Source organism: Oncorhynchus masou, unplaced genomic scaffold (assembly GCF_036934945.1).
Source record: "Oncorhynchus masou masou isolate Uvic2021 unplaced genomic scaffold, UVic_Omas_1.1 unplaced_scaffold_1278, whole genome shotgun sequence".
Taxonomy (NCBI): Eukaryota; Metazoa; Chordata; class Actinopteri; order Salmoniformes; family Salmonidae; genus Oncorhynchus; species Oncorhynchus masou.
In genome coordinates this window covers 30,001-55,551 of record NW_027002617.1, presented here as the reverse complement: position 1 = coordinate 55,551, position 25,551 = coordinate 30,001, and the positions used below count along the sequence as shown (strand labels likewise).

At 45.8% G+C, this 25,551-nt stretch overlaps 1 protein-coding gene and 1 pseudogene across 1 annotated transcript; both read right to left on the bottom strand.

Moving 5' to 3' along the window:
* Positions 1-13,717, bottom strand: part of LOC135530156 (pecanex-like protein 1) — a 116,548-nt pseudogene extending 102,831 nt beyond the window's left edge.
* Positions 13,718-15,053: 1,336 nt separating this feature from the next.
* On the bottom strand, positions 15,054-22,528 carry LOC135530155 (mediator of RNA polymerase II transcription subunit 6-like). The gene is made up of 8 exons (XM_064958531.1): positions 22,461-22,528; positions 21,977-22,139; positions 20,962-21,053; positions 18,029-18,111; positions 17,606-17,714; positions 15,920-16,038; positions 15,722-15,749; positions 15,054-15,509 (listed from the first exon to the last, which is right to left on the bottom strand). Exons 1-8 carry the CDS (start codon positions 22,480-22,482, stop codon positions 15,412-15,414), a joined length of 714 nt encoding a protein of 237 aa, XP_064814603.1. The 5' UTR covers positions 22,483-22,528; the 3' UTR covers positions 15,054-15,411.
* Between the last annotated feature and the right edge of the window lie 3,023 nt (positions 22,529-25,551).

Here is a 25,551-nt window from a genome sequence, read left to right as displayed (position 1 = left end):
GCAGTCTGTGAAGATTAGATATCCTGCCACGTGTTAACAAGGTAACCTTGTTTAAACAAGAGTTCTCAAGTCTCTCTCCTGAGGAAAACAAAAACAGTCCAAAACACGAGTCCAAGAAAACATTAACTAACACAACAAATATAACATGATTTCACAAGAGCTCTTTCTCAAAGAGACCAGAGGATTTTCAGTCAGTGGCTGCCCTGAGTACGGGAAGATTCAGTTCGACAAGGATTAAAAATTGCACACACATTCAAAGTGGACGGCAGTGTTATGTTAGATGTTGTTTATTTGCTTGGGTTTGAATCCCAACCTTAGACTATGTAATGGACAGTGTTTTCTTGGGTTTGAATCCCAACCTGTCAGACTCTGTAATGGACAGTGTTTTCTTGGGTTTGAATCCCAACCTAAGTCAGACTCTGTAATGGACAGTGTTTTCTTGGGTTTGAATCCCAACCTAAGTCAGACTCTGTAATGGACAGTGTTTTCTTGGGTTTGAATCCCAACCTAAGTCAGACTGTAATGGACAGTGTTTTCTTGGGTTTGAATCCCAACCTTAGACTATGTAATGGACAGTGTTTTCTTGGGTTTGAATCCCAACCTAAGTCAGACTCTGTAATGGACAGTGTTTTCTTGGGTTTGAATCCCAACCTTGGTCAGACTGTAATGGACAGTGTTTTCTTGGGTTTGAATCCCAACCTAAGTCAGACTCTGTAATGGACAGTGTAAGTGGAGGCTGGTCCTCAGGGGAGGGAGAATAAACCATCAGCCCCTGGGCTGTATCAAATGGAACACTATTCCCTATAGCGTGCACTGCTTTTCACCGTGAGCCCTGCATGTAGTTCACTTTATAAAGGAGGCCATTTGGGACAGAGCCCTGGTCAAACTTCAGCTCTGGCCTCTTCTCTTTCTACCGACCCGATCAGAGAGGAGACAGCGAGCTAATTAGAATGGTGTTGAGCGAACATGTTGAATAATTCAAACAATGCAGTCGCTCTGGAGGACACACAATGGACCCTGAGTCGCCAACTCCACACTCCACCCAATGGACCTGGACTGCCAACTAAAAGAGGGTTCATTTGGAAAGCCATCTGTCTTTCAACAGACCACTCCAGTGACTGATTAGCTGGCTGGCAACAAGCCATACGACTAGGGGAGGGACAAAGCCATACGACTAGGGGAGGGACAAAGCCATACGACTAGGGGAGGGACAAAGCCATACGACTAGGGGAGGGACAAAGCCATACGACTAGGGGAGGGACAAAGCCAAGCGACTAGGGGAGGGACAAAGCCATACGACTAGGGGAGGGACAACGCCATACGACCAGGGGAGGGACAACGCCATACGACCGGGGGAGGGACAACGCCATACGACCGGGGGAGGGACAACGCCATACGACTAGGGGAGGGACAACGCCATACGACTAGGGGAGGGACAAAGCCATACGACTAGGGGAGGGACAAAGCCATACGACTAGGGGAGGGACTACGCCATACGACTAGGGGAGGGACAACGCCATACGACTAGGGGAGGGACAACGCCATACGACTAGGGGAGGGACAACGCCATACGACTAGGGGAGGGACAACGCCATACGACTAGGGGAGGGACAACGCCATACGACTAGGGGAGGGACAAAGCCATACGACTAGGGGAGGGACAAAGCCATACGACTAGGGGAGGGACAAAGCCATACGACTAGGGGAGGGACAAAGCCATACGACTAGGGGAGGGACAAAGCCATACGACTAGGGGAGGGACAAAGCCATACGACTAGGGGAGGGACAAAGCCATACGACTAGGGGAGGGACAAAGCCATACGCCTAGGGGAGGGACAAAGCCATACGCCTAGGGGAGGGACAAAGCCATACGACTAGGGGAAGGACAAAGCCATACGACTAGGGGAGGGACAACGCCATACGACTAGGGGAGGGACAACGCCATAGGACTAGGGGAGGGACAAAGCCATACGACTAGGGGAGGGACAAAGCCATACGACTAGGGGAAGGACAAAGCCATACGACTAGGGGAGGGACAACGCCATACGACTAGGGGAGGGACAACGCCATAGGACTAGGGGAGGGACAAAGCCATACGACTAAGGGAGGGACAAAGCCATACGACTACAACTCTCATCTTTCACCCTATTGTGTCGTACACATGCCAGTCACGACTTGCAGAAAAGCCCAGCTGAAGATGAGGGAGAAGGCTGAGAGTAGTTTAGACGTCTTTCAACGGCTCTTCTCAGAATATCAGGTAAATACATTGCACAACCAACTGCCGCCTCACAGTCGTTGGACCCAATCAGGTGTCGAAGGCTGAAGAATGAGAGTGGCGGTAGCTGTTACCTTTGGCTGTCGTGGTTCCTCCGTGGCCGTTGGCGGACGCAATCTGAACAACAGAAAGGTGGGAGGAAGAGCGACTTATCAAGACATAACAAGAGACATAAAACAATAACTTTCTACATCAGTAACCTTTTCAGGTCGTCAAAACTTAAAATGTTGAAGAACAGAACATCTTCGAGGACCACGATGGAAAGAACACTGTGGCGTATGTAGTATATTTTATCCTCTGTCATTTGTAAAACACGTAATGTCTCCGGCGAGAGCAGACTACTGCTTCCAGTATCAAATCAATCCCTCCAAAATACAGTTTCCACAGGAGAGAGAAGCATTAGTTTGTCTCACCTGGTGACCGGAGTCCATCCCAACATTCTGTCTCACCTGGTGACCGGAGTCCATCCCAACATTCTGTCTCACCTGGTGACCGGAGTCCATCCCAACATTCTGTCTCACCTGGTGGCCGGAGTCCATCCCAACATTCTGTCTCACCTGGTGACCGGAGTCCATCCCAACATTGTCTCACCTGGTGACCGGAGTCCATCCCAACATTCTGTCTCACCTGGTGGCAGGAGTCCATCCCAACATTCTGTCTCACCTGGTGGCCGGAGTCCATCCCAACATTCTGTCTCACCTGGTGGCCGGAGTCCATCCCAACATTCTGTCTCACCTGGTGACCGGAGTCCATCCCAACATTCTGTCTCACCTGGTGACCGGAGTCCATCCCAACATTCTGTCTCACCTGGTGACCGGAGTCCATCCCAACATTCTGTCTCACCTGGTGACCGGAGTCCATCCCAACATTGTCTCACCTGGTGGCAGGAGTCCATCCCAACATTCTGTCTCACCTGGTGGCAGGAGTCCATCCCAACATTCTGTCTCACCTGGTGACCGGAGTCCATCCCAACATTCTGTCTCACCTGGTGACCGGAGTCCATCCCAACATTCTGTCTCACCTGGTGACCGGAGTCCATCCCAACATTGTCTCACCTGGTGACCGGAGTCCATCCCAACATTCTTTCTCACCTGGTGACCGGAGTCCATCCCAACATTCTTTCTCACCTGGTGACCGGAGTCCATCCCAACATTCTTTCTCACCTGGTGACCGGAGTCCATTCCAACATTCTGTCTCACCTGGTGGCAGGAGTCCATCCCAACATTCTGTCTCACCTGGTGGCCGGAGTCCATCCCAACATTCTGTCTCACCTGGTGGCCGGAGTCCATCCCAACATTCTGTCTCACCTGGTGACCGGAGTCCATCCCAACATTCTGTCTCACCTGGTGACCGGAGTCCATCCCAACATTCTGTCTCACCTGGTGGCCGGAGTCCATCCCAACATTCTGTCTCACCTGGTGGCCGGAGTCCATCCCAACATTCTGTCTCACCTGGTGGCCGGAGTCCATCCCAACATTCTGTCTCACCTGGTGACCGGAGTCCATCCCAACATTCTGTCTCACCTGGTGGCAGGAGTCCATCCCAACATTCTGTCTCACCTGGTGACCGGAGTCCATCCCAACATTCTGTCTCACCTGGTGACCGGAGTCCATCCCAACATTCTGTCTCACCTGGTGACCGGAGTCCATCCCAACATTCTTTCTCACCTGGTGACCGGAGTCCATCCCAACATTCTGTCTCACCTGGTGACCGGAGTCCATCCCAACATTCTGTCTCACCTGGTGGCAGGAGTCCATCCCAACATTCTGTCTCACCTGGTGACCGGAGTCCATCCCAACATTCTGTCTCACCTGGTGGCAGGAGTCCATCCCAACATTCTGTCTCACCTGGTGGCAGGAGTCCATCCCTGTATAAGAGTTTCTGGAGCTGCAGTCTACTGGTGGAGTCTCATCTCGAATGAAGTCTGCCATCTCTAGACCCCCACCAGGGTCCCTGCGCGCACACACACACACACACACACACTTCCATTAGGAAAACGTGGTAATGGACATTTGACCAGAAGCGTTTTAACTAACCGTCTATTCGACACATTGACCTGACTCATATGCATTGGGTGTGTAACCCGGTTAGGCTGCTCAGAATGAGATGGTCATTCATCTTAACAGGACATGAACATCTCCAGGATGCAACAGAGCGAGGTCCTTCTTACCGAATTCTGATGTGCACTTTGAAGATGTTAAGTATAAATGTACAACACTTACTTTCCCTCAGCCAACAAGACGAGTAACAAACAGCAACATCACTAGCCTGTGTCAACCTTCTATCCCCCCCTAGTAGAAACGTTGACCACTTTCCCTCAGCCAACAAGACGAGTAACAAACAGCAACATCACTAGTGTCTTCACTGACATTTTCAACATGTCCCTGATTGAGTCTGTAATACCTACATGTTTCAAGCAGACCACCATAGTCCCTGTGCCCAAGAACACTAAGGCAACCTGCCTACAAGACTACAGACCTGTAGCACTCACGTCTGTTGCCGTGAAGTGCTTTGAAAGGCTGGTAATGGCTCACATCAACACCATTATCCCAGAAACCCTAGAACCACTCCAATTTGCATACCGCCCAAACAGATCCACAGATGATGCAATCTCTGTTGCACTCCACACTGCCCTTTCCCACCTGGACAAAAGGAACTCTTATGTGAGAATGCTATTCATTGACTACAGTTCAACGTTCAACACCGTAGTGCCGTCAAAGCTCATCACTAAGCTAAGGACCCTGGGACTAAACACCTCCTTCTGCAACTTGATCCTGGACTTCCTGACGGGCCGCCTCCAGGTGGTAAAGGTAGGTAACAATACATCTGCCACGCTGACCCTCAATACGGGGGCCCCTCAGGGGTGCGTGTTCAGTCCCATCCTATACTCCCTGTTCACCCACGACTGCATGGCCAGGCACGACTCCAACACCATCATTAAGTTTGGAGACGACACAACAGTGGTAGGCCTGATCACCAACAATGACGAGACAGCCTATAGGGAGGAGGTCCGAGACCTGGCCGGGTGGTGCCAGAATAACAACCTCTCCCTCAACGTAACCAAGACTAAGGAGATGATTGTGGACTACAGGAAATGGAGGAAAGAGCACGCCCCCATTCTCATCGACAGGGCTGCAGTGGAGCAGGTTGAGAGCTTTAAGTTCCTTGGTGTCCACATCACCAACAAACTAACATGGTCCAAACACACCAAGACAGTCGTGAAGAGGAGCACGACAAAACCTATTCCCCCTCAGGAGACTGAAAAGATTTGGCATGGGTCCTCAGATCCTCATTAGGTTCCACAGCTGCACCATCGAGAGCATCCTGACGGGTTGCATCACTGCCTGGTACAGCAGCTGCTCGGCCACCTACTGCAAGGCACTACAGAGGTTAGTGTGTACGGCCCAGTACATCACCGGGGCAAAGCTTCCTGCCATCCAGGACCTCTATACCAGGAGGTGTCAGAGGAAGGACCAAAAATGGTCAAAGACCCCAGCCATAGACTGTTCTCTCTACTACCACATGGCAAGCGGTACCGGAGCGCCAAGTCTAGGACAAAAGGCTTCTCAACAGTTTTACCCCCAAGCCTCCTGAACAGGTAATCAAATGGTTACCCGGACTATTTGCATTGTGTGCCCCTCCCAACCCCTCTTTTACATGGCTGCTACTCTCTGTTTATCATATATGCATACTACCTTAATTAGGCCGACCAACCAGTGCTCCCGCACATTGGCTAACCGGGCTATCTACATTGTGTCCCACCCACCATCCCCTCTTTTACGCTGCTGCTACTCTCTGTTTATCTTATATGCATAGTCACTTTAACCATATCTACATGCACATACTACCTCAATCAGCCTGACTAACCGGTGTCTCGCTACTTTTATAGCCACGCTACTTTTATAGCCTCGCTACTCTATTGTATAGAGCCCCTCTACTGTATAGAGCCCCTCTACTGTACGGTATATAGCCTCTACTGTATAGAGCCCCTCTACTGTATAGAGCCCCTCTACTGTACGGTATATAGCCTCTACTGTATAGAGCCCCTCTACTGTATAGAGCCCCTATACTGTACGGTATAGAGCCCCTCTACTGTATAGAGCCCCTCTACTGTATAGAGCCCCTCTACTGTATATAACCTGTCTTTTTACTGTTGTTTTATTTCTTTACCTTCCTATTGTTCACCTAATATATTTTTTTTGCACTATTGGTTAGAACCTGTAAGTCAGCATTTCACTGTAAGTAAGTAAGTACCTGTTGTATTCGGCGCACGTGACAAATAAACTTGATTTGAGAACACATTCTCATTTACAGCAACGAGCTGGGAAATAGTTACAGGGGAGAGGAGGAGGGGATGAATGAGCCAATTGGAAGTTGGGATGATTTAGTGGCCATGATTGTTTGAGGGACAGATTGGGAATTTAGCCAGGACACCAGGGTTAACACCCCTACTCTTACGATAAGTGCCATGGGATCTTTAGTGACCACAGAGAGTCAGGACACCTGTTTAACATCCCATCTGAAAGACGGCACCCTACACAGGGCAATGTCCCCAATCACTGCCCATGACAGTAATAGCTTATGCATACTGTAGATTCAAATGATCAGTTCCAGGCGCCAAAGCTGTCAGTTGGGACACTTGAAGCTCTGACTATTTTAGCAAATAGCAGGCTACCTCTGTGGCCGAGGGTAACACACTGACTCAGCTACTGCTGTGGAGGAGGGTAAACGCACTGACTCAGCTACTGCTGTGGAGGAGGGTAACACACTGACTCAGCTACTGCTGTGGAGGAGGGTACCGCACTGACTCAGCTACTGCTGTGGAGGAGGGTAACACACTGACTCAGCTACTGCTGTGGAGGAGGGTAACGCACTGACTCAGCTACTGCTGTGGCCGAGGGTAAACACACTGACTCAGCTACTGCTGTGGAGGAGGGTAAACACACTGACTCAGCTACTGCTGTGGAGGAGGGTAAACACACTGACTCAGCTACTGCTGTGGAGGAGGGTAAACACACTGACTCAGCTACTGCTGTGGAGGAGGGTAAACACACTGACTCAGCTACTGCTGTGGAGGAGGGTAAACACACTGACTCAGCTACTGCTGTGGCCGAGGGTAACGCACTGACTCAGCTACTGCTGTGGCCGAGGTAAACACACTGACTCAGCTACTGCTGTGGAGGAGGGTAACGCACTGACTCAGCTACTGCTGTGGAGGAGGGTAACGCACTGACTCAGCTACTGCTGTGGAGGAGGGTAACGCACTGACTCAGCTACTGCTGTGGCGGAGGGTAACGCACTGACTCAGCTACTGCTGTGGCGGAGGGTAACGCACTGACTCAGCTACTGCTGTGGAGGAGGGTAAACACACTGACTCAGCTACTGCTGTGGAGGAGGGTAAACACACTGACTCAGCTACTGCTGTGGCCGAGGGTAACGCACTGACTCAGCTACTGCTGTGGCCGAGGGTAAACACACTGACTCAGCTACTGCTGTGGAGGAGGGTAACGCACTGACTCAGCTACTGCTGTGGAGGAGGGTAACGCACTGACTCAGCTACTGCTGTGGAGGAGGGTAACGCACTGACTCAGCTACTGCTGTGGAGGAGGGTAACGCACTGACTCAGCTACTGCTGTGGCGGAGGGTAACGCACTGACTCAGCTACTGCTGTGGCGGAGGGTAACGCACTGACTCAGCTACTGCTGTGGAGGAGGGTAAACACACTGACTCAGCTACTGCTGTGGTGGAGGGTAAACGCACTGACTCAGCTACTGCTGTGGTGGAGGGTAAACGCACTGACTCAGCTACTGCTGTGGTGGAGGGTAAACGCACTGACTCAGCTACTGCTGTGGAGGAGGGTAAACACACTGACTCAGCTACTGCTGTGGAGGAGGGTAAACACACTGACTCAGCTACTGCTGTGGAGGAGGGTAAACACACTGACTCAGCTACTGCTGTGGAGGAGGGTAAACACACTGACTCAGCTACTGCTGTGGAGGAGGGTAAACACACTGACTCAGCTACTGCTGTGGAGGAGGGTAAACACACTGACTCAGCTACTGCTGTGGAGGAGGGTAAACACACTGACTCAGCTACTGCTGTGGAGGAGGGTAAACGCACTGACTCAGCTACTGCTGTGGAGGAGGGTAACGCACTGACTCAGCTACTGCTGTGGAGGAGGGTAACGCACTGACTCAGCTACTGCTGTGGAGGAGGGTAACGCACTGACTCAGCTACTGCTGTGGAGGAGGGTAGCGCACTGACTCAGCTACTGCTGTGGAGGAGGGTAACGTGACTCAGCTACTGCTGTGGAGGAGGGTAACGCACTGGCTCAGCTACTGCTGTGGAGGAGGGTAACGCACTGGCTCAGCTACTGCTGTGGAGGAGGGTAAACACACTGACTCAGCTACTGCTGTGGAGGAGGGTAAGCACACTGACTCAGCTACTGCTGTGGAGGAGGGTAAACGCACTGACTCAGCTACTGCTGTGGAGGAGGGTAAACGCACTGACTCAGCTACTGCTGTGGAGGAGGGTAACGCACTGACTCAGCTACTGCTGTGGAGGAGGGTAACGCACTGACTCAGCTACTGCTGTGGAGGAGGGTAACGCACTGACTCAGCTACTGCTGTGGAGGAGGGTAAACACACTGACTCAGCTACTGCTGTGGAGGAGGGTAAACACACTGACTCAGCTACTGCTGTGGAGGAGGGTAAACACACTGACTCAGCTACTGCTGTGGAGGAGGGTAAACACACTGACTCAGCTACTGCTGTGGAGGAGGGTAAACACACTGACTCAGCTACTGCTGTGGAGGAGGGTAAACACACTGACTCAGCTGCTGCTGTGGAGGAGGGTAAACACACTGACTCAGCTGCTGCTGTGGCCGAGGGTAAACACACTGACTCAGCTACTGCTGTGGAGGAGGGTAAACACACTGACTCAGCTACTGCTGTGGAGGAGGGTAACACACTGACTCAGCTACTGCTGTGGAGGAGGGTAACGCACTGACTCAGCTACTGCTGTGGAGGAGGGTAACGCACTGACTCAGCTACTGCTGTGGAGGAGGGTAACGCACTGACTCAGCTACTGCTGTGGAGGAGGGTAAACACACTGACTCAGCTACTGCTGTGGAGGAGGGTAACACACTGACTCAGCTACTGCTGTGGAGGAGGGTAACGCACTGACTCAGCTACTGCTGTGGAGGAGGGTAACGCACTGACTCAGCTACTGCTGTGGAGGAGGGTAACGCACTGACTCAGCTACTGCTGTGGAGGAGGGTAACGCACTGACTCAGCTACTGCTGTGGCCGAGGGTAACGCACTGACTCAGCTACTGCTGTGGCCGAGGGTAACGCACTGACTCAGCTACTGCTGTGGCGGAGGGTAACGCACTGACTCAGCTACTGCTGTGGAGGAGGGTAAACACACTGACTCAGCTACTGCTGTGGAGGAGGGTAAACACACTGACTCAGCTACTGCTGTGGAGGAGGGTAAACACACTGACTCAGCTACTGCTGTGGAGGAGGGTAAATACACTGACTCAGCTACTGCTGTGGAGGAGGGTAAACACACTGACTCAGCTACTGCTGTGGAGGAGGGTAACACACTGACTCAGCTACTGCTGTGGTGGAGGGTAACGCACTGACTCAGCTACTGCTGTGGTGGAGGGTAAACACACTGACTCAGCTACTGCTGTGGTGGAGGGCTCTCATTCCTCCCTTATTTCTCTTAGCATCCTGCTCCCCAGTCTACTCCAAGCTGCTCTGCTTTGGTCTCCTTCAGGAATGTGAGAATGATTCACTCTACAGGGGTTTGGGCAGTAAGTTAACAAGTTGCGACCTCACACATTAGGGTTTCGTTGTTTCTAAAATGTGAACTAGGCCTATTTCCACTAACAAAAATGTTTGACTGCCAAAATCAGTCTCTTTCCTCACTGGTCTAGTGGCCTTGAGGTGAAGAGGTAGCTTGCTAGCTGAATTGAATTGCACTGCAAACATATATGCGAAACATGCTCAGTCCCCGTCTCCACAACAACAGATAAACCTTTGACCCTGGCCCACAAACACCTACTTCACACCACTAGAGGAAATGAAATCCATGATTCATCTCTGATTTTAGGGTCAGGTCAGGTGCCCAAGTATCCGATAAACCACAGCCCTACAAGATAATCGATGGGGTGTGCTTGGCATTCAGTGATGAACACACTTTTCTGAAAACAATGTGTGTCCTTGCTTCAGCCACCTAAAAAAGTATGTTTATGATAGAGTAACAATATCTAAAAAGTATGTTTATGATAGAGTAACAATATCTAAAAAAGTATGTTTATGATAGAGTAACAATATCTAAAAAAGTATGTTTATGATAGAGTAACAATATCTAACAAAGTACCCCCACCAACATCAACCCTGAACCCAGAGAGCTCACTAAAGGCATCAAGCATGCTTCAGTTTGGCTGACGCCTAGCCTGTCTCGGCTAGCCGAACCCAACGATACTCCCTAAAATTATCTTTGCTTGAAAAACGAGAGGGGGGGGGGGGGGGGAGCACTGTTTTTCCATGTTAAGATGCCGTAGCCAGTCCCCAAAATAATCAGAATTCATCTAAGATAACTCAAGAAATCCTGTCACTCATTTGCATGTTTTTCAGCTGGGTTGCACGAAGACGCCTTAACTGACCCTGGTCCATTACTGTCCTCCTGACGTGTGGCGTCTCCCTCGTTGGCCCCCTCGCTGCTGGTTCTGTTGCTCTCTTTCTCCTTGGCCCGGTGCTCCACCACCTCTCCCTCGTCCAGGGCATGATGCAGCCGGTAGTTCACAGTCTTCAGCAGCAGGAACATACCAGCTATCACACCACAGTAGATCCCTACTATCACCATGGTGGGTGGGAGTGCCTGAATGACACACATTGGACATTTATATTGGAGTAATTTTTGCAGACACTATTTATACAGAGCCATTTAAAAAGCAGTGCATTCAACTACAACTACAATAAAACTGGATTGTCCATCCAAGGACTGATGTTTGCTTTCTTTCAATAGTAGAACACAAATACAACTTAGAACCCCTCCCCCTAAAAGACAAGTGCTATTTACAGTAAATGAGAGTTCACCATGTCAGCGTTTTGTTAACTGACCAGCCATGGAAACCGGGTTGTCTGCAAGACTGTGTTAGCTCAGAGAGCTAGCAGGTTTCCAGGTCTTGTGAAAAGTGATTAGTCATCAGTGGTAAATGGAGTCATCATGTCAGTACAGTGAACAAACTCCGCTATATTCCCATTACAGATTGTTGTAGCCTAGTGGTTAGAGCGTTGGACTAGTAACCGCAAGGTTGCGAGTTCAAACCCCCGAGCTGACAAGGTACAAATCTGTCGTTCTGCCCCCGAACAGGCAGTTAACCCACTGTTCCCAGGCCGTCATTGAAAATAAGAATTTGTTCTTAACTGACTTGCCTGGTTAAATAAAGGTAAAATTAAAATTTAAAAATTTAACTAGGTAAGTCAGTTTAAGAACAATTTCTTATTTTCAATGACGGCCTGGGAACAGTGGGTTAACTGCCTGTTCATTTGTTCCTTGTCAGCTCAGGGATCATCTAGCAACCTTTCAGTTACTGGCCCAACTCTCTAACCACCAGGCTACCTGCCACCCATGTTCAGTCCGTGCATTTATTTATTAGCCTATGGGTAACACCAGTGATGCTCTCTCTCTCTCTCTCAGAGCATTCAGAAAAATCACACTATTTATACCCTCCCTGTCACAATCCTGACTTAAATCAAAGCACTTGGTATACAGGTAGCAGGCAGCCTAGTGGTTAGAGCATTGGGCCAGTAACCCAAAAGTCCCTAGATTGAATCCCCGAGCTGACAAGGTACAAATCTGTCCCTCTGCCCCTGAACAAGGCAGTTAACCCACTGTTCCTAGGCCATCATTGTAAATAATAATTTGTTCTTAACTGACTTGCCTAGTTAAATAGGTCAAATAAAATTTAAAAAACATCCTGAGTTAAATCAAAGCACTTAGAATACATATCCCGACTTGAGTCAAAGCAAAACCACTGCTAATCAATCACAGATCTGGCCTAATTACACAACACCAAGCAACTGGACTGAGTAACATTTCAATTGGAAACAGCTGTAACTTTAGCCCCTCAATATTGAAAGTGAGGCACATATAAAATGCTGTTTTAAAGATCACTCATTTACATTTGGTTTTGCAGGTAGTGTTTACAGTAACGTGATGTTTATGGGGCAGGAATATTTGACTGTGCAGCAGTTTGTAATCCTACTCTTCAACCATTCCAAAATATCGTTGTTGTTTTGTTTCATGACAACATTTCCTAGAAGTCTGTTTTTGTGCTGGCTTGCTGACAAGATGGGTCAGCTTGAATATCTGGTAGATCTTGCCACCAGTATACGAGAGACAAGACATACATTGTTCGCTAATAATAGACTGAGATAGATAGCTGTCAATGTGGCTTGGGGGGGTGGGGGTGCGAAGGTTGCAAACATAATCTGTTTTCTATTAATTAGCTATCTTTGTTTATCTACAACAGACGTATTAGCCACGACTTGTTGCCCGGGGTTTGGTTAGTCAAACCTGGTCGAGCTTAAAGTATTTCCCTCATTCAGATTTTTTTTTAATGGACAATGTAAAATGTGGTCAGCTAACAATGACAGATAGCGGAATAAAATGTCACACCTGACAACAAAACATAACGGTGAACATGAAAACAAGGTGCGAACAGTTACGTCCACTGGTATTTATTTCGTTTTATTCGAGGGAAACATTTAGAGCTCAAACAAAGAATACCTAGCAACCTAGCTAGTTATCTAGGTAACGTTAACTAGATAGCTAAATAGCATGTTGGCTAGCCTTACTAGCCAACGGTTAACTGTTAGCATTAGCATCCGAGGTTTGGCTAGTTGGCTAACCTTACTAGCCAACGGTATAGCTGTTAGCATTAGCATCCGCGGTTTGGCTAGTTGGCTAACCTTACTAGCCAACGGTATAGCTGTTAGCGTTAGCGGTTTGGCTAGCATGACATTACAGCCAGGGAAGATCCTCTAACGGTAAACCCAGACTTGCTTTGCTGAGATTGGATATCATGTTAATACACACACACACTTACCATGTAAAGCGTGAAGGGGAAACATAGTAGGAATAGCCAGAGGTAGAGGTGTAGAGCATTGACAAATGTATTTTGATGGGGATCATAGTACCATCCGCCTGTGATTGAAGCCCAGACCCCTTGCCTGAGGATCTGGAGAGTTTGAGACCCCATGTTTTATCCCCTTCGATTTCCTTGGGAGAAAAAAAAACGACTAAATAAAAGGGGCGACACGAAGGCTAGCCGTCGTGAAACATTACCAACAGTGCAGTGTTTTCAGACACTGGCCTGAAAATCCACACTGCAGCCATCTTCTCTGCAACTAGCCAGCTGGGGCACTGTACTCGGTCCTCCACTGAGAAAGTCTTCCTATCCCACCACGCCCTGCGAGCTGCTTCTTCTTCTTCTTCTTCGGTCCGTGCTCTCTGGTATCCTTGGGACGTCCTTACGCAATGGTTCCGATACATTGAAGTTGAAATTTTAAAAGGTTCAGGGTAAGGGTTAAGGTTAGAGTTTAGGATAATGACATCCCAAGGATCCTGGGATAGAACTAACCCTTCTTTACATAAACAAACGGGCAATGGAAAAAGAGTGTAGCAAAGACAACTCTGTGAGGGCAGTTTGAAAACGGTCACACAATATTACACTAGGTAAATAGCGCCCCCTTTTGGTAATGTACTGATTTCCAGAAAATCTCGGTGTGCCATATTTTTTTATTTAACCAGGAAAATCAGTTAAGAACAAATTCTTATTTACAATGAAGTCCGACCCAGGCCAAAACCTAACCCAGACAACGCTGGGACAATTGTGCATCACCCTATGGGACTCCCAATCACTGTACGGTTGTAATACAGCCTGGAATCAAACCAGGGTCTGTAGTGACACCTCTAGCACTGAGTTGCAGTGCCTTAGACCACTGTGCCACTCTGGAGCCCTGAGTGTTGTGGCATAACTTCCACTGCTGTATTTTCAATCATGACAGATTTTTCAAGTTACTCGTCAAAAATATTAATTGATCATCAAGTTAAATCATCGAGACACTAAAATCTCCTTGACTCTCATCAAATGAGATTGGTCCAACTGCAAGGCTCTTCAATATCTCAGGAGGATCCCATATCTGATGTCCAAAGCAGAATATCTAAATTGACCACACCTGGCTACATTAGATTACATACATTTAATCACATTAAAAAATACATCTTTTGATGAATAATGACAAACTCAAGTCACTGCAGAATTTTTGAAAATTATTATATTCAGAAAAGTATGAAACATTTTTTTTTTCAATGAAAACACACAATGGATTCAGGATCACTTGACGTGGAAAAAAAAACAATTACATATTGAAAAAATAAATTGTGTGGATGTGTATTTACGCTTCAGAGATAACGCCCCCCCAAAAAGATTTACCGGTGATCTCACTGGGTCCTTAACCTCTCACCTCTAGCGTCATCACAGAGAGAAGTCTTGGGGCGATAGTAAGATGTACATGTTGTCAGTAACTAGACAGTTCTAGAACATGGATGGAATGTCCCATGAGCTCTGGTACTGGGACAGACAACTCATATCGTCTGCTCATGCCAGCATCCCAAATGGCACCCTATTCCCTATATAGTGCACTACTTTTGACTAGGGCTTATTAGGGCTCTGGTCAAACGTAGTGCACTATATAGGAATAGGGTGCCATTTGTGACTATTCATTTGCCTAATGCCATTCCAAGCCCTTCAGAAACAGGATGATGGGTTGTTATGGTCTGTTTGGTCTGGAAACTGGGATGTCGGTCCATTTCCACACACCTTCCATCAGACACAAACCACTTCCTTAGCATTGTTCAGTCAGATAGGGTTGTACCTGTCCCATATGTCCTTTCAGTGTGCCTTGCTAGAATTAACAAAAGGTGATACTGGCAATAGCAATGTGAGGTTTTTTTTTTCTTCTTATTTTCTTTGAAGGATGGACATAATCAGAAATATATACAGGAGTGGCCATCGGTCATCACTGCAGCCTGGGCCGTTTCTCCGGAGGTGGTTTGCTGCTAGGGGGAGCTGGAGCAGAGGTCTTGGTGGCTGGCTCTCTCTCTCTCTTCCTGTTTCACCAGCTCTACAGGGGGTTCAGTCTCCTTCTTCACCTCCACTACAACACAATCCATACAGTAGATTAGACAGGCAACCCGAAAACAGGACACAAGGAGACAAAAACAAGACTCCGAAATGTCCAGATTCGGGAAACATGACCGAACCTTTTCCAACAGTAATGTTCATCAACATTTTAGTTGTTGATAAATGTCTAAATCCCATCGTAAAAGAATAGCAAATGGTTCTGCAATGTTAGCTGTACACTCTTACCTGGGATGGGCTTCTCACCAGGTTTAGGCTAAAATTGTTGCAAAATAAATAAAAAGAATTACACACAGAATATAGATGAGCAAATGTGAAGCTCAATAATAAAATGTTACAATTGAATGAATCGGTGTAATGTATATTGGCTGAGGTATTAGCAACACGATCCATAATTCTGACTTTCTGATTGGTGGCGTGTCGTACCTGATAAAACGTTGGAGGAAACTTGGACCTCAAATCGAGTAGAAGTGTGTCAACACGTTGCCTCTGGAACAGGGAACTGGGCTCCTCTTTCTTCTTCGACTTCGGCTCGGCTTTGGCATCTACAGACATCGAGTTTAAAAAAAATCACATGTTATTGGTCGCATACACGTTTTTAGCAGATGTTATTGCGGTTGTAGTGAAATGCTTGTGTTCCTAGCTCCAACAGTGTAGTAATATCTAACAATACACAACCATACACACAAATCTAAAAGTAAAAGAATGAAATTAAGAAATATATAAATATTAGAACGAACAATGTCGGAGTCCGGAGTATATATACATGTGACGGGTGTATAGAGTATAAATATATAAATATATACGGGTGTATAGAGTATAAATATATACGGGTGTATAGACATTATGTGGATCGAATATTTAGTATACATATGATAGAATAGTAAATATACAGCTATAGTTTATTATTTATTATTATTTATTAGGATGGAATTGACTAGACTAGGAAAGTTGCTTAGGAGCTAGAATCAGAGCTGCCATGTCTTGTCAAACGCCATCTTGTTACAGACGGTGAATACCATTGATGGGGAGAATGGTTGAAATACATTAGATACAGTACATGTGTTATAAAGGTCACGGGAAAGCTACGATTTACTTCCTTCCTGCCTTAGGCCATGATTAGTGAAACATGCTTTTGATAGGCATCACACATTAAAAATAATGATTTATTGTTCGGAATGAAAACCAATGGACCAATAAACTCCCCTGCAAAACATCACCAAAAAACTGTAATACAACCACAACAAAGGGTTAGAGTTCACCAAATTCACATTCCACATTTTCCCCATTTAAAAGAATTAGAGTTTCAGGGTACTCTCTGAATAGACTAGAATTGACACCAACACTGGCTAACATACCTCTCTTCAGTGTACTCTCTAAATAGACTAGAATTGACACCAACACTGGCTAACATACCTCTCTTCAGTGTACTCTCTGAATAGACTTGAATTGACACCAACACTGGCTAACATACCTCTCTTCAATGTACTCTCTGAAAAGACTAGAATTGACACCAACACTGGCTAACATACCTCTCTTCAGTGTACTCTCTGAATAGACTAGAATTGACACCAACACTGGCTAACATACCTCTCTTCAGTGTACTCTCTAAATAGACTAGAATTGACACCAACACTGGCTAACATACCTCTCTTCAGTGTACTCTCTGAATAGACTAGAATTGACACCAACACTGGCTAACATACCTCTCTTCAGTGTACTCTCTGAATAGACTAGAATTGACACCAACACTGGCTAACATACCTCTCTTCAGTGTACTCTCTGAATAGACTAGAATTGACACCAACACTGGCTAACATACCTCTCTTCAGTGTACTCTCTGAATAGACTTGAATTGACACCAACACTGGCTAACATACCTCTCTTCAGTGTACTCTCTGAATAGACTTGAATTGACACCAACACTGGCTAACATACCTCTCTTCAATGTACTCTCTGAATAGACTTGAATTGACACCAACACTGGCTAACATACCTCTCTTCAGTGTACTCTCTGAATAGACTAGAATTGACACCAACACTGGCTAACATACCTCTCTTCAGTGTACTCTCTGAATAGACTAGAATTGACACCAACACTGGCTAACATACCTCTCTCCTCCTGGTCTTTGAAGTGCCACCAGTATCCTTTAGATGGGTGATAGCGACAGTACGACATGGCCTCATCGAAGGCAGACTGGACACCGTGGACAGCAGACAGCTGTGGGGAGAATAACAGCAGTCAATACACAGGACGACAGAACTCCAGCAACTCATATGTCAACCAGGGTTGAGATCAATTCCAATTCAGGTCAATGCAGGAAGAATACTGCAATTCAAAATTCTCTTCCGAATGCTTTTTAAATTTGATTTACTTTCTGAATTGACTGGAATTTAAATGGAATTGACCACGACATAAACCAAGATAATTCCGCTCTTTTCTAAAAAAAAACAAAGTAATAACGTAGTACTAACAACATAGTCATAACACTAACGCATAGTAATGACAATGCCGGGGGGTTATCTCTCTCTTACCACTCTCGATCCAATAACTGTTCCTAGATCAGGAGCCTGGTACACCACACCAGCTATAATGTAGTAGTCAGACAAAGGGACGACTGGGGAAATAAACACACAATATAGAGTACAGGATATAGAATTAGACACTGGAATTAAAGGACATGGGAAGATGAGCTCACAATATAGAGTACAGGATATAGAATTAGACACTGGAATTAAAGGACATGGGAAGATGAGACTCACAATATAGAGTACAGGATATAGAATTAGACACTGGAATTAAAGGACATGGGAAGATGAGCTCACAATATACAGTTGAAGTCGGAAGTTTACATACACCTTAGCCAAATACACTTAAACTCAGTTTTTCACAATTCCTGACATTTAATCCTAGTAAAGATTCCCTGTCTTAGGTCAGTTAGGATAACCACTTTATTTTAAGAATGTGAAATGTCAGAATAATAGTAGAGAGAATGATTTATTTCAGAATTTCTTTCTTTCATCACATTCCCAGTGGGTCAGAAGTTTACATACACTCAATTAGTATTTGTAGCATTGCCTTTAAATTGCTTAACTTGTGTCAAATGTTTCAGGTAGCCTTCCACAAGCTCCCCACAATAGGTTGGGTAAATTTTGTGATGGCCACTCCAATACCTTGACTTTGTTGTCCTTAAGCCATTTTGCCACAACTTTGGAAATATGCTTGGGGTCATTGTCCATTTGGAAGACACATTTTCAACCAAGCTTTAACTTCCTGACTGATGTCTTGAGATGTTGCTTCAATATATCCACATAATTTTCCCTCCTCATGAAGCCATATATTTTGTGAAGTACACCAATCCCTCCTGCAGCAAAGCACCCCCACAACATGATGCTGCCACCCCGTGCTTCACGGTTGGGATGGTGTTCTTCGGCTTGCAAGCCTCCCCTTTTTTTCCTCCAAACATAACGATGGTCATTATGGCCAAACAGTTCTATTTTTTTTTTCAGACCAGAGAAAATTTCTCCAAAAAGTACGATCTTTGTCCCCATGTGCAGTTGCAAAGAATAGTCTGGCTTTTTTATTGGGGTTTTGGAGCAGACTTCTTCCTTGCTGAGCGGCCTTTCAGGTTATGTTGATATAGGACTTATTTTACTGTGGATATAGATACTTTTGTACCCGTTTCCTCCAGTTTCTTCACAAGGGGCGGCATGTAGCCTAGTGTTTAGAGCGTTGGACTAGTAACCGAAAGGTTGCAAGATCAATCCCGAGTTGACAATGTAAAAATCTGTCGTTCTGCCCCTGAACAAGGCAGTTAACCCACTGTTCCTAGACCAGCTAAACCACTGTTCCTAGACCAGCTAAACCACTGTTCCTAGACCCACTTTCCTAGACCAGCTAAACCACTGTTCCTAGACCAGTTAACCCACTGTTCCTAGACCAGTTAACCCAAACCACTGTTCCTAGACCAGTTAACCCATTGTTCCTAGACCAGTTAACCCACTGTTCCTAGACCAGTTAACCCACTGTTCCTAGACCAGTTAACCCACTGTTCCTAGACCAGTTAACCCACCGTTCCTAGGACGTCGTTGAAAATAAGAATTTATTCTTAACTGACCTGACTAGATAAATAAAGGTTTAAAAAAAAGAAGAAAAAAAAGTCATTTTCTGTTGTTCTGGGATTGATTTTCACTTTTCGCACCAAAGTACGTTTATCTCCAGGAGACAGAATGCGTCTCCTTCCTGAGCGGTATGACGACTGCGTGGTCCCATGGTGTTTATACTTGCATACTATTGTTTGTACAGATGAAAGTGGTACCTTCAGGCGTTTAGAAATTGCTCCCGAGGATGAACCAGACTTGGGGAGGTCTACAATTATAGGTCTTGGCTGATTTCTTTTGATTTTCCCATGATGTCAAGCAAAGAGGCACTGAGTTTGAAGGTAGGTCTTGAAATACACCCACAGGTACACCTCCAATTGACTCAAATTATGTCAATTAGCCTATCAGAAGCTTCTAAAGCCATGACATCATTTTCTGGAATTTTTCAAGCTGTTTAAAGGCACAGTCAACTTAGTGTATGTAAAATGCTGACCCACTGGAATTGTGATACAGTGAAATATAAGTTAAATAATCTGTCTGTAAACAATTGTTGGAAAAATGACTTGTGTCAAGCACAAAGTAGATGTCCTAACAGACTTGCCAAAACTAACAAGACATTTGTGGAGTGGTTGAAAAACGAGTTTTAATGACTCCAACCTAAGTGTATGTAAACTTCTTACTTCAACTGTAGAGTACAGGATGTAGAATTATAGCCTGGAATAAAGGATGTGGGAACATGACATAAACTTTCCAAGAGGTATTGATAAAGATGTTTTCTGTGGTGTGTGTCGGAAGTCTGTGTGTCGGAAGTCTGGTCTGTGGTCTGTGTGTGTCGGAGGTCTGGTGGTGTGTGTGGTCAGGTCTGTGGTGTGTGGTGTGTCAGAAGTCTGTGGTGTGTGTGTGTCAGAAGTCTGTGGTGTGGTGTGTCAGAAGTCTGTGGTGTGTGTGGTGTGTCAGAAGTCTGTGGTGTGTGTGTGTGTCAGAAGTCTGTGGTGTGTGTGTGTGTGTGTGTGGTGTGTGTGTGTGTGTGTGTGTGTGTGGTGTGTGTGTGTGTGTGTGTGTGTGTGTGTGTGTGTGTGTGTGTGTGTGTGTGTGTGTCAGAAGTCTGTGGTGTGTGTGTCGGAAGTCTGTGGTGTGTGTGTCAAGTCTGTGGTGTGTGTGTCGGAAGTCTGTGGTGTGTGTGTGTGTCGGAAGTCTGTGGTGTCGAAGTCTGTGGTGTGTGTGTGTGTCAGAAGTCTGTGGTGTGTGTGTCAGAAGTCTGTGGTGTGTGTGTCAGAAGTCTGTGGTGTCAGAAGTCTGTGGTGTGTGTGTGTGTCAGAAGTCTGTGGTGTGTGTGTCAGAAGTCTGTGGTGTTCTCTGTGGATCACCCTGAGTAGGAGACTGTCTCTGCTGTTTCCTGATGATGTAGAGGATGGGCTCCTGGGCATGAAGGAGAATGTACTCCACTCCAACCATCTGACTGAAATAGACACATAAATGTAAGTCAGTTAGGCTAGTAACTATATTATTACACTCACAGAAAATGATCCATGGGATGGACGGACAGTTTTGCTGACACAGATAACACCTAGTCCTGGACCAAAAAAGCATTGTCAATGGACACTGTCAATGTGACTAGTCGGCTTAATCTGTGTCTGGGGCAGTGTTAGTGTAATAAATGTAACGAGTAATATGTTGGCCTAATAAATCACTATTTGAAAGTAACAATCCCTGGTAGCCTACTGATTAGAGCGCTGGGCCAGTAACCGGAAAGTTGCTGGATCGACACCCCGAGCTGACAAAAATCTGTTGTTCTGCCCATGAGCAGGGCAGTTAACCCACTGTTCCCCTGAACAAGGCAGTTAACCCCACTGTTCCCCTGAACAAGGCAGTTAACCCCACTGTTCCCCTTAACCCCACTGTTCCCCCTGAACAAGGCAGTTAACCCCACTGTTCCCCTGAACAAGGCAGTTAACCCACTGTTCCCCTGAACAAGGCAGTTAACCCACTGTTCCCCTGAACAAGGCAGTTAACCCACTGTTCCCCTGAACAAGGCAGTTAACCCCACTGTTCCCCTGAACAAGGCAGTTAACCCCACTGTTCCCCCCGAACAAGGCAGTTAACCCACTGTTCCCCTGAACAAGGCAGTTAACCCACTGTTCCCCTGAACAAGGCAGTTAACCCCACTGTTCCCAATGGCGCAGAAGACGTGGAGGTTGATTAAACCAGCCCCCCCCCCACCTCTCTGATTCAGAGGGGTTGGGTTAAATGTTTAAGACACATTCCAGTTGAATACATTCAGTTGGACAACTGACTAGGTACCCCCTTCCCTTTTACACTGGAAACCGGCTAATAGCCAGTGTGTCAGCCATATTCAAAGCCAACATCAAACGAAACCCTTACTTGAGATGTTCCAGAGTGAGCCGCTGCATCTTCACCACCTCGTTGTTACAGGTGCGGTCGTAGAACGGATTACTCCTCTCGGAGAAATAGTCCAGCACATTGCCAGGGTTGAGGATGGGCACCCAGCCACTATCAACCCACGATATCCCCAGGAGGTTGTTGTCTAGAAGGAGCAGCAGGTAACGAATGAAGTTACACGTTTTATTACAAGAATAAGGGTAAACGTGTTGGTATAACGTGCACATTTGTTTTGATGAAAACAGGCTGATTAGTTTGGTAAACAGATCGTAAACTGTCTTGCTAAGCTAACGCGCCAGCGAAACTAGCTAGCTTTGTGCCGTCAAGCAAATGATTTTCCTGAAAGCTATTCATTATAATTCTCAGAAATCGTAAGAGGATACATTAGCGTACATGACTATTTTTCGATTTTCAATCGGACACACAATACATTACTTTTCAATTAATGAAAGAAACACTTCGCTACCTCTCAAATCCACCGACGCCATCTTGTGCTGTAAACAAATGTCGCACAGAAAGCGTCTGTCGCTGGTAGATGACGTAATCAGCAGCGTGACGCCAGGTCACGTCTAATGCCGCATTCAAAAGAACTGGGAACTCGGGAAAAAAACGAGCTCCGACAGGGGAAAATGTTTTTGAACTGAAATCCCAACTCGGGAACTCGGGCCTCTTGAACTCCGACCTGAAGATCTCTGATGTCATGATGTGACCTCGTATTCTTCCGAGTTCCCAGTTGTTTTTAACGTGGCATAAATACAGCTTTTTGTCGAATTGACATCAAAAGTTGCTTTAATTTTATCTAACCGTAACGCTTTCCCTAACCTTAACCTAATTCTCCCAATCTGCTATGTTAATTATCCTAACATGCTGCGTAAATTCTCCTAAACCTGCTAAGAAAAATACAGTTTCTAGACAAAACCATGAGGCCCCGTCAGAATATGCGAGGACGTAGGGAGTGTTAACTAAGATTGTATGTATGGTTGGATAGGTCAATGCAAGGTTATCTTTACACTTCTTTGCAATTATTTACAATTCAGTAGTCTAAATGTTTTCAAGATATATTAGCCACGTGAGAGACTGACAGACACACAGAGAGAGTTAATGATTTCAGCAGTCAGTCTATTTTTTATCAAAGATTAACCACTAGCCTTCTTTTTACTACCAGTTTGTGGGGAAACTCACCAGCCAAAGCCAACATGCCCCCCCCCCCCAACCAGATGGTGAGCTGATAGCTGACATAGACAGAAGCAACATGCTCAATTAGTTAGGCCACTGGGAAAAAAGATCAAATAGACTTATGATGAAGGATTTATTGGAATAATATAATTAAACGAGCAAGATAGAACTTAATGACAGGGATTGGGGATTAATTGCCAGGCCAACAACCTACGATAATGTCCTTGTTATTAACTTGATTGATATGCTGCTATCTGAGTAAGATTATGGGATATTGGGAAAGCCCTGGGATGGTAGAGTGTAACAGGCCTAGCCTATAATGAAGATGTTGTCCCAAATGGCACCTTATTCCTTACATAGTGCACTGCATTTGACCAGAGCCTATTGGGCCCTGGTCAAAAGTAGTGCACTAAATAGGGAATAGGGTGCCATTGGGAAGCACACATGGGCTGCGTCAGTGTCAGAGCTGGGATACCCTGGGCTGGTTGTATGTACCTCAGTGGGGTGCAAGACAGACAGTAGGGGTCAGTGTCTGAGTGACACTTGCTTCAACTTTACCTCGGTTGGAACGTCTAGACACACCCAAACAACTGCACTTCAGTGGTCAGTGTGTATTTGGGATAGTTATTTGCAGTCTGGGTGTGGTGCTGATGTTGAATAGTAGGCCTGTAGACTAAATAACTGTCTGTGTGACGTTGAATAGTAGGCCTGTGAAAATAACTGTCTGGGTGCTGATGTTGAATAGTAGGCCTGTAGACTAAATAACTGTCTGGATGTTGAATGGTAGGCCTATTAAATAACTGTCTGGGTGCTGACGTTGAATAGTAGGCCTGTAGACTTAATAACTGTCTGGATGTGGTGCTTGGTTCCAGGCCCTCTTCTCTTCTCTCTATACACTAAGCCACTCAGCTCCGTCATATCCTCACATGGTCTCTCCTGTCTTTGCTATGAGGTTGACACTCAACTACTTTTCTCCTTCCCCCTTCTGACAACCAGGTGGGTGACACCCATCTCTGCTTGCCTGGCAGATATCCCAGCTTGGATGTCGAACCACCACCGCAAGCTCAACCTCGACAAGACAGAGCTGCTCTCCCTCCCGGGGAAGGCCTGCCTGCTCAAAGTCCTCATGTCACCCCGCTCCTCTACACACTCCACCGGCGTTCTGTCGAATCTCACATCCACTACAAGACCATGGTGCTTTTACCTAATGAACAGCAAGAGGAACTGCCCCTCCTCACCGAAAGCACCTGAAACCCTACCTCTTCAAAGAGCATCTTAAATAATCCACCTCCTCACCCCCCCCCCCCCCACACACAAAAAAACAATTGCACTTAAATACCCCTCCCCCCATTCTAGCTCTGACTTTGTTGATAACTACTTCATTGAGTAAAAGTGTACTTGTTATGTCTTTGATATGTGGTTGTCCCACCTAGCTATTTTAAAATGAATGCACTAACTGTAAATCCCTCTGGTTAATATTGTCTGATAAATGTGTACATCGTCAATGTAAAATGAGGTAGGCTACAGAGAGGGGTATGCAGACATAGTCTCTCAGGCTGTAACCTACAGGCGGGAAGAGTTCAGACCATCTCTCAGGCCCTTTATCGCTCAGGCCCCTCTAGCAGTATAGATATGGGCCTGAGAGATAATGTCTGTTGCAGAGGTTCCCAATTACATTCAACCCTGGGACGATTTTTCCTTGGGCAGATGGTATCAGGGGGACCGGTACAGAGTTATAAATAATGTGTACATTGCAAATTGACTGCAATAATCCCAAACAGATAAAGTATTTGACAAAAAACAGAATAATTTCAAACCTTTCTTACAGTGAGATACGATCACATATGCCTATCTATTTATCTATTTATCTATTTATCTATTTATCTATCTATCTATTTATCTATTTATCTATCTATCTATTTATCTATTTATCTATCTATATCTATTTATCTATTTATCTATCTATCTATTTATCTATTTATCTATTTATTTATCTATCTATCTATTTATCTATTTATCTATCTATCTATTTATCTATTTATCTATTTATCTATCTATCTATTCATCTATTTATCTATTTATCTATCTATCTATCTATTTATCTATTTATCTATCTATCTATTTATCTATTTATCTATTTATCTATCTATCTATTTATCTATTTATCTATTTATCTATTTATTCATGGGAATAGGTCTACTTGGGAACAGATTTCCTCAAATAAAATCACCTTGATTTCCTGGTGATTTTACAGTATTTTATGTCCAACAACGAAATGTATAGATTTATGTATTGATTTTTGCTCAGAAAATAAAACCCTCGGGCCGCCTGCTGGGAGAACCATGCTCTATTCAGGCATTAGGCTGTCGAAAAAACTCATG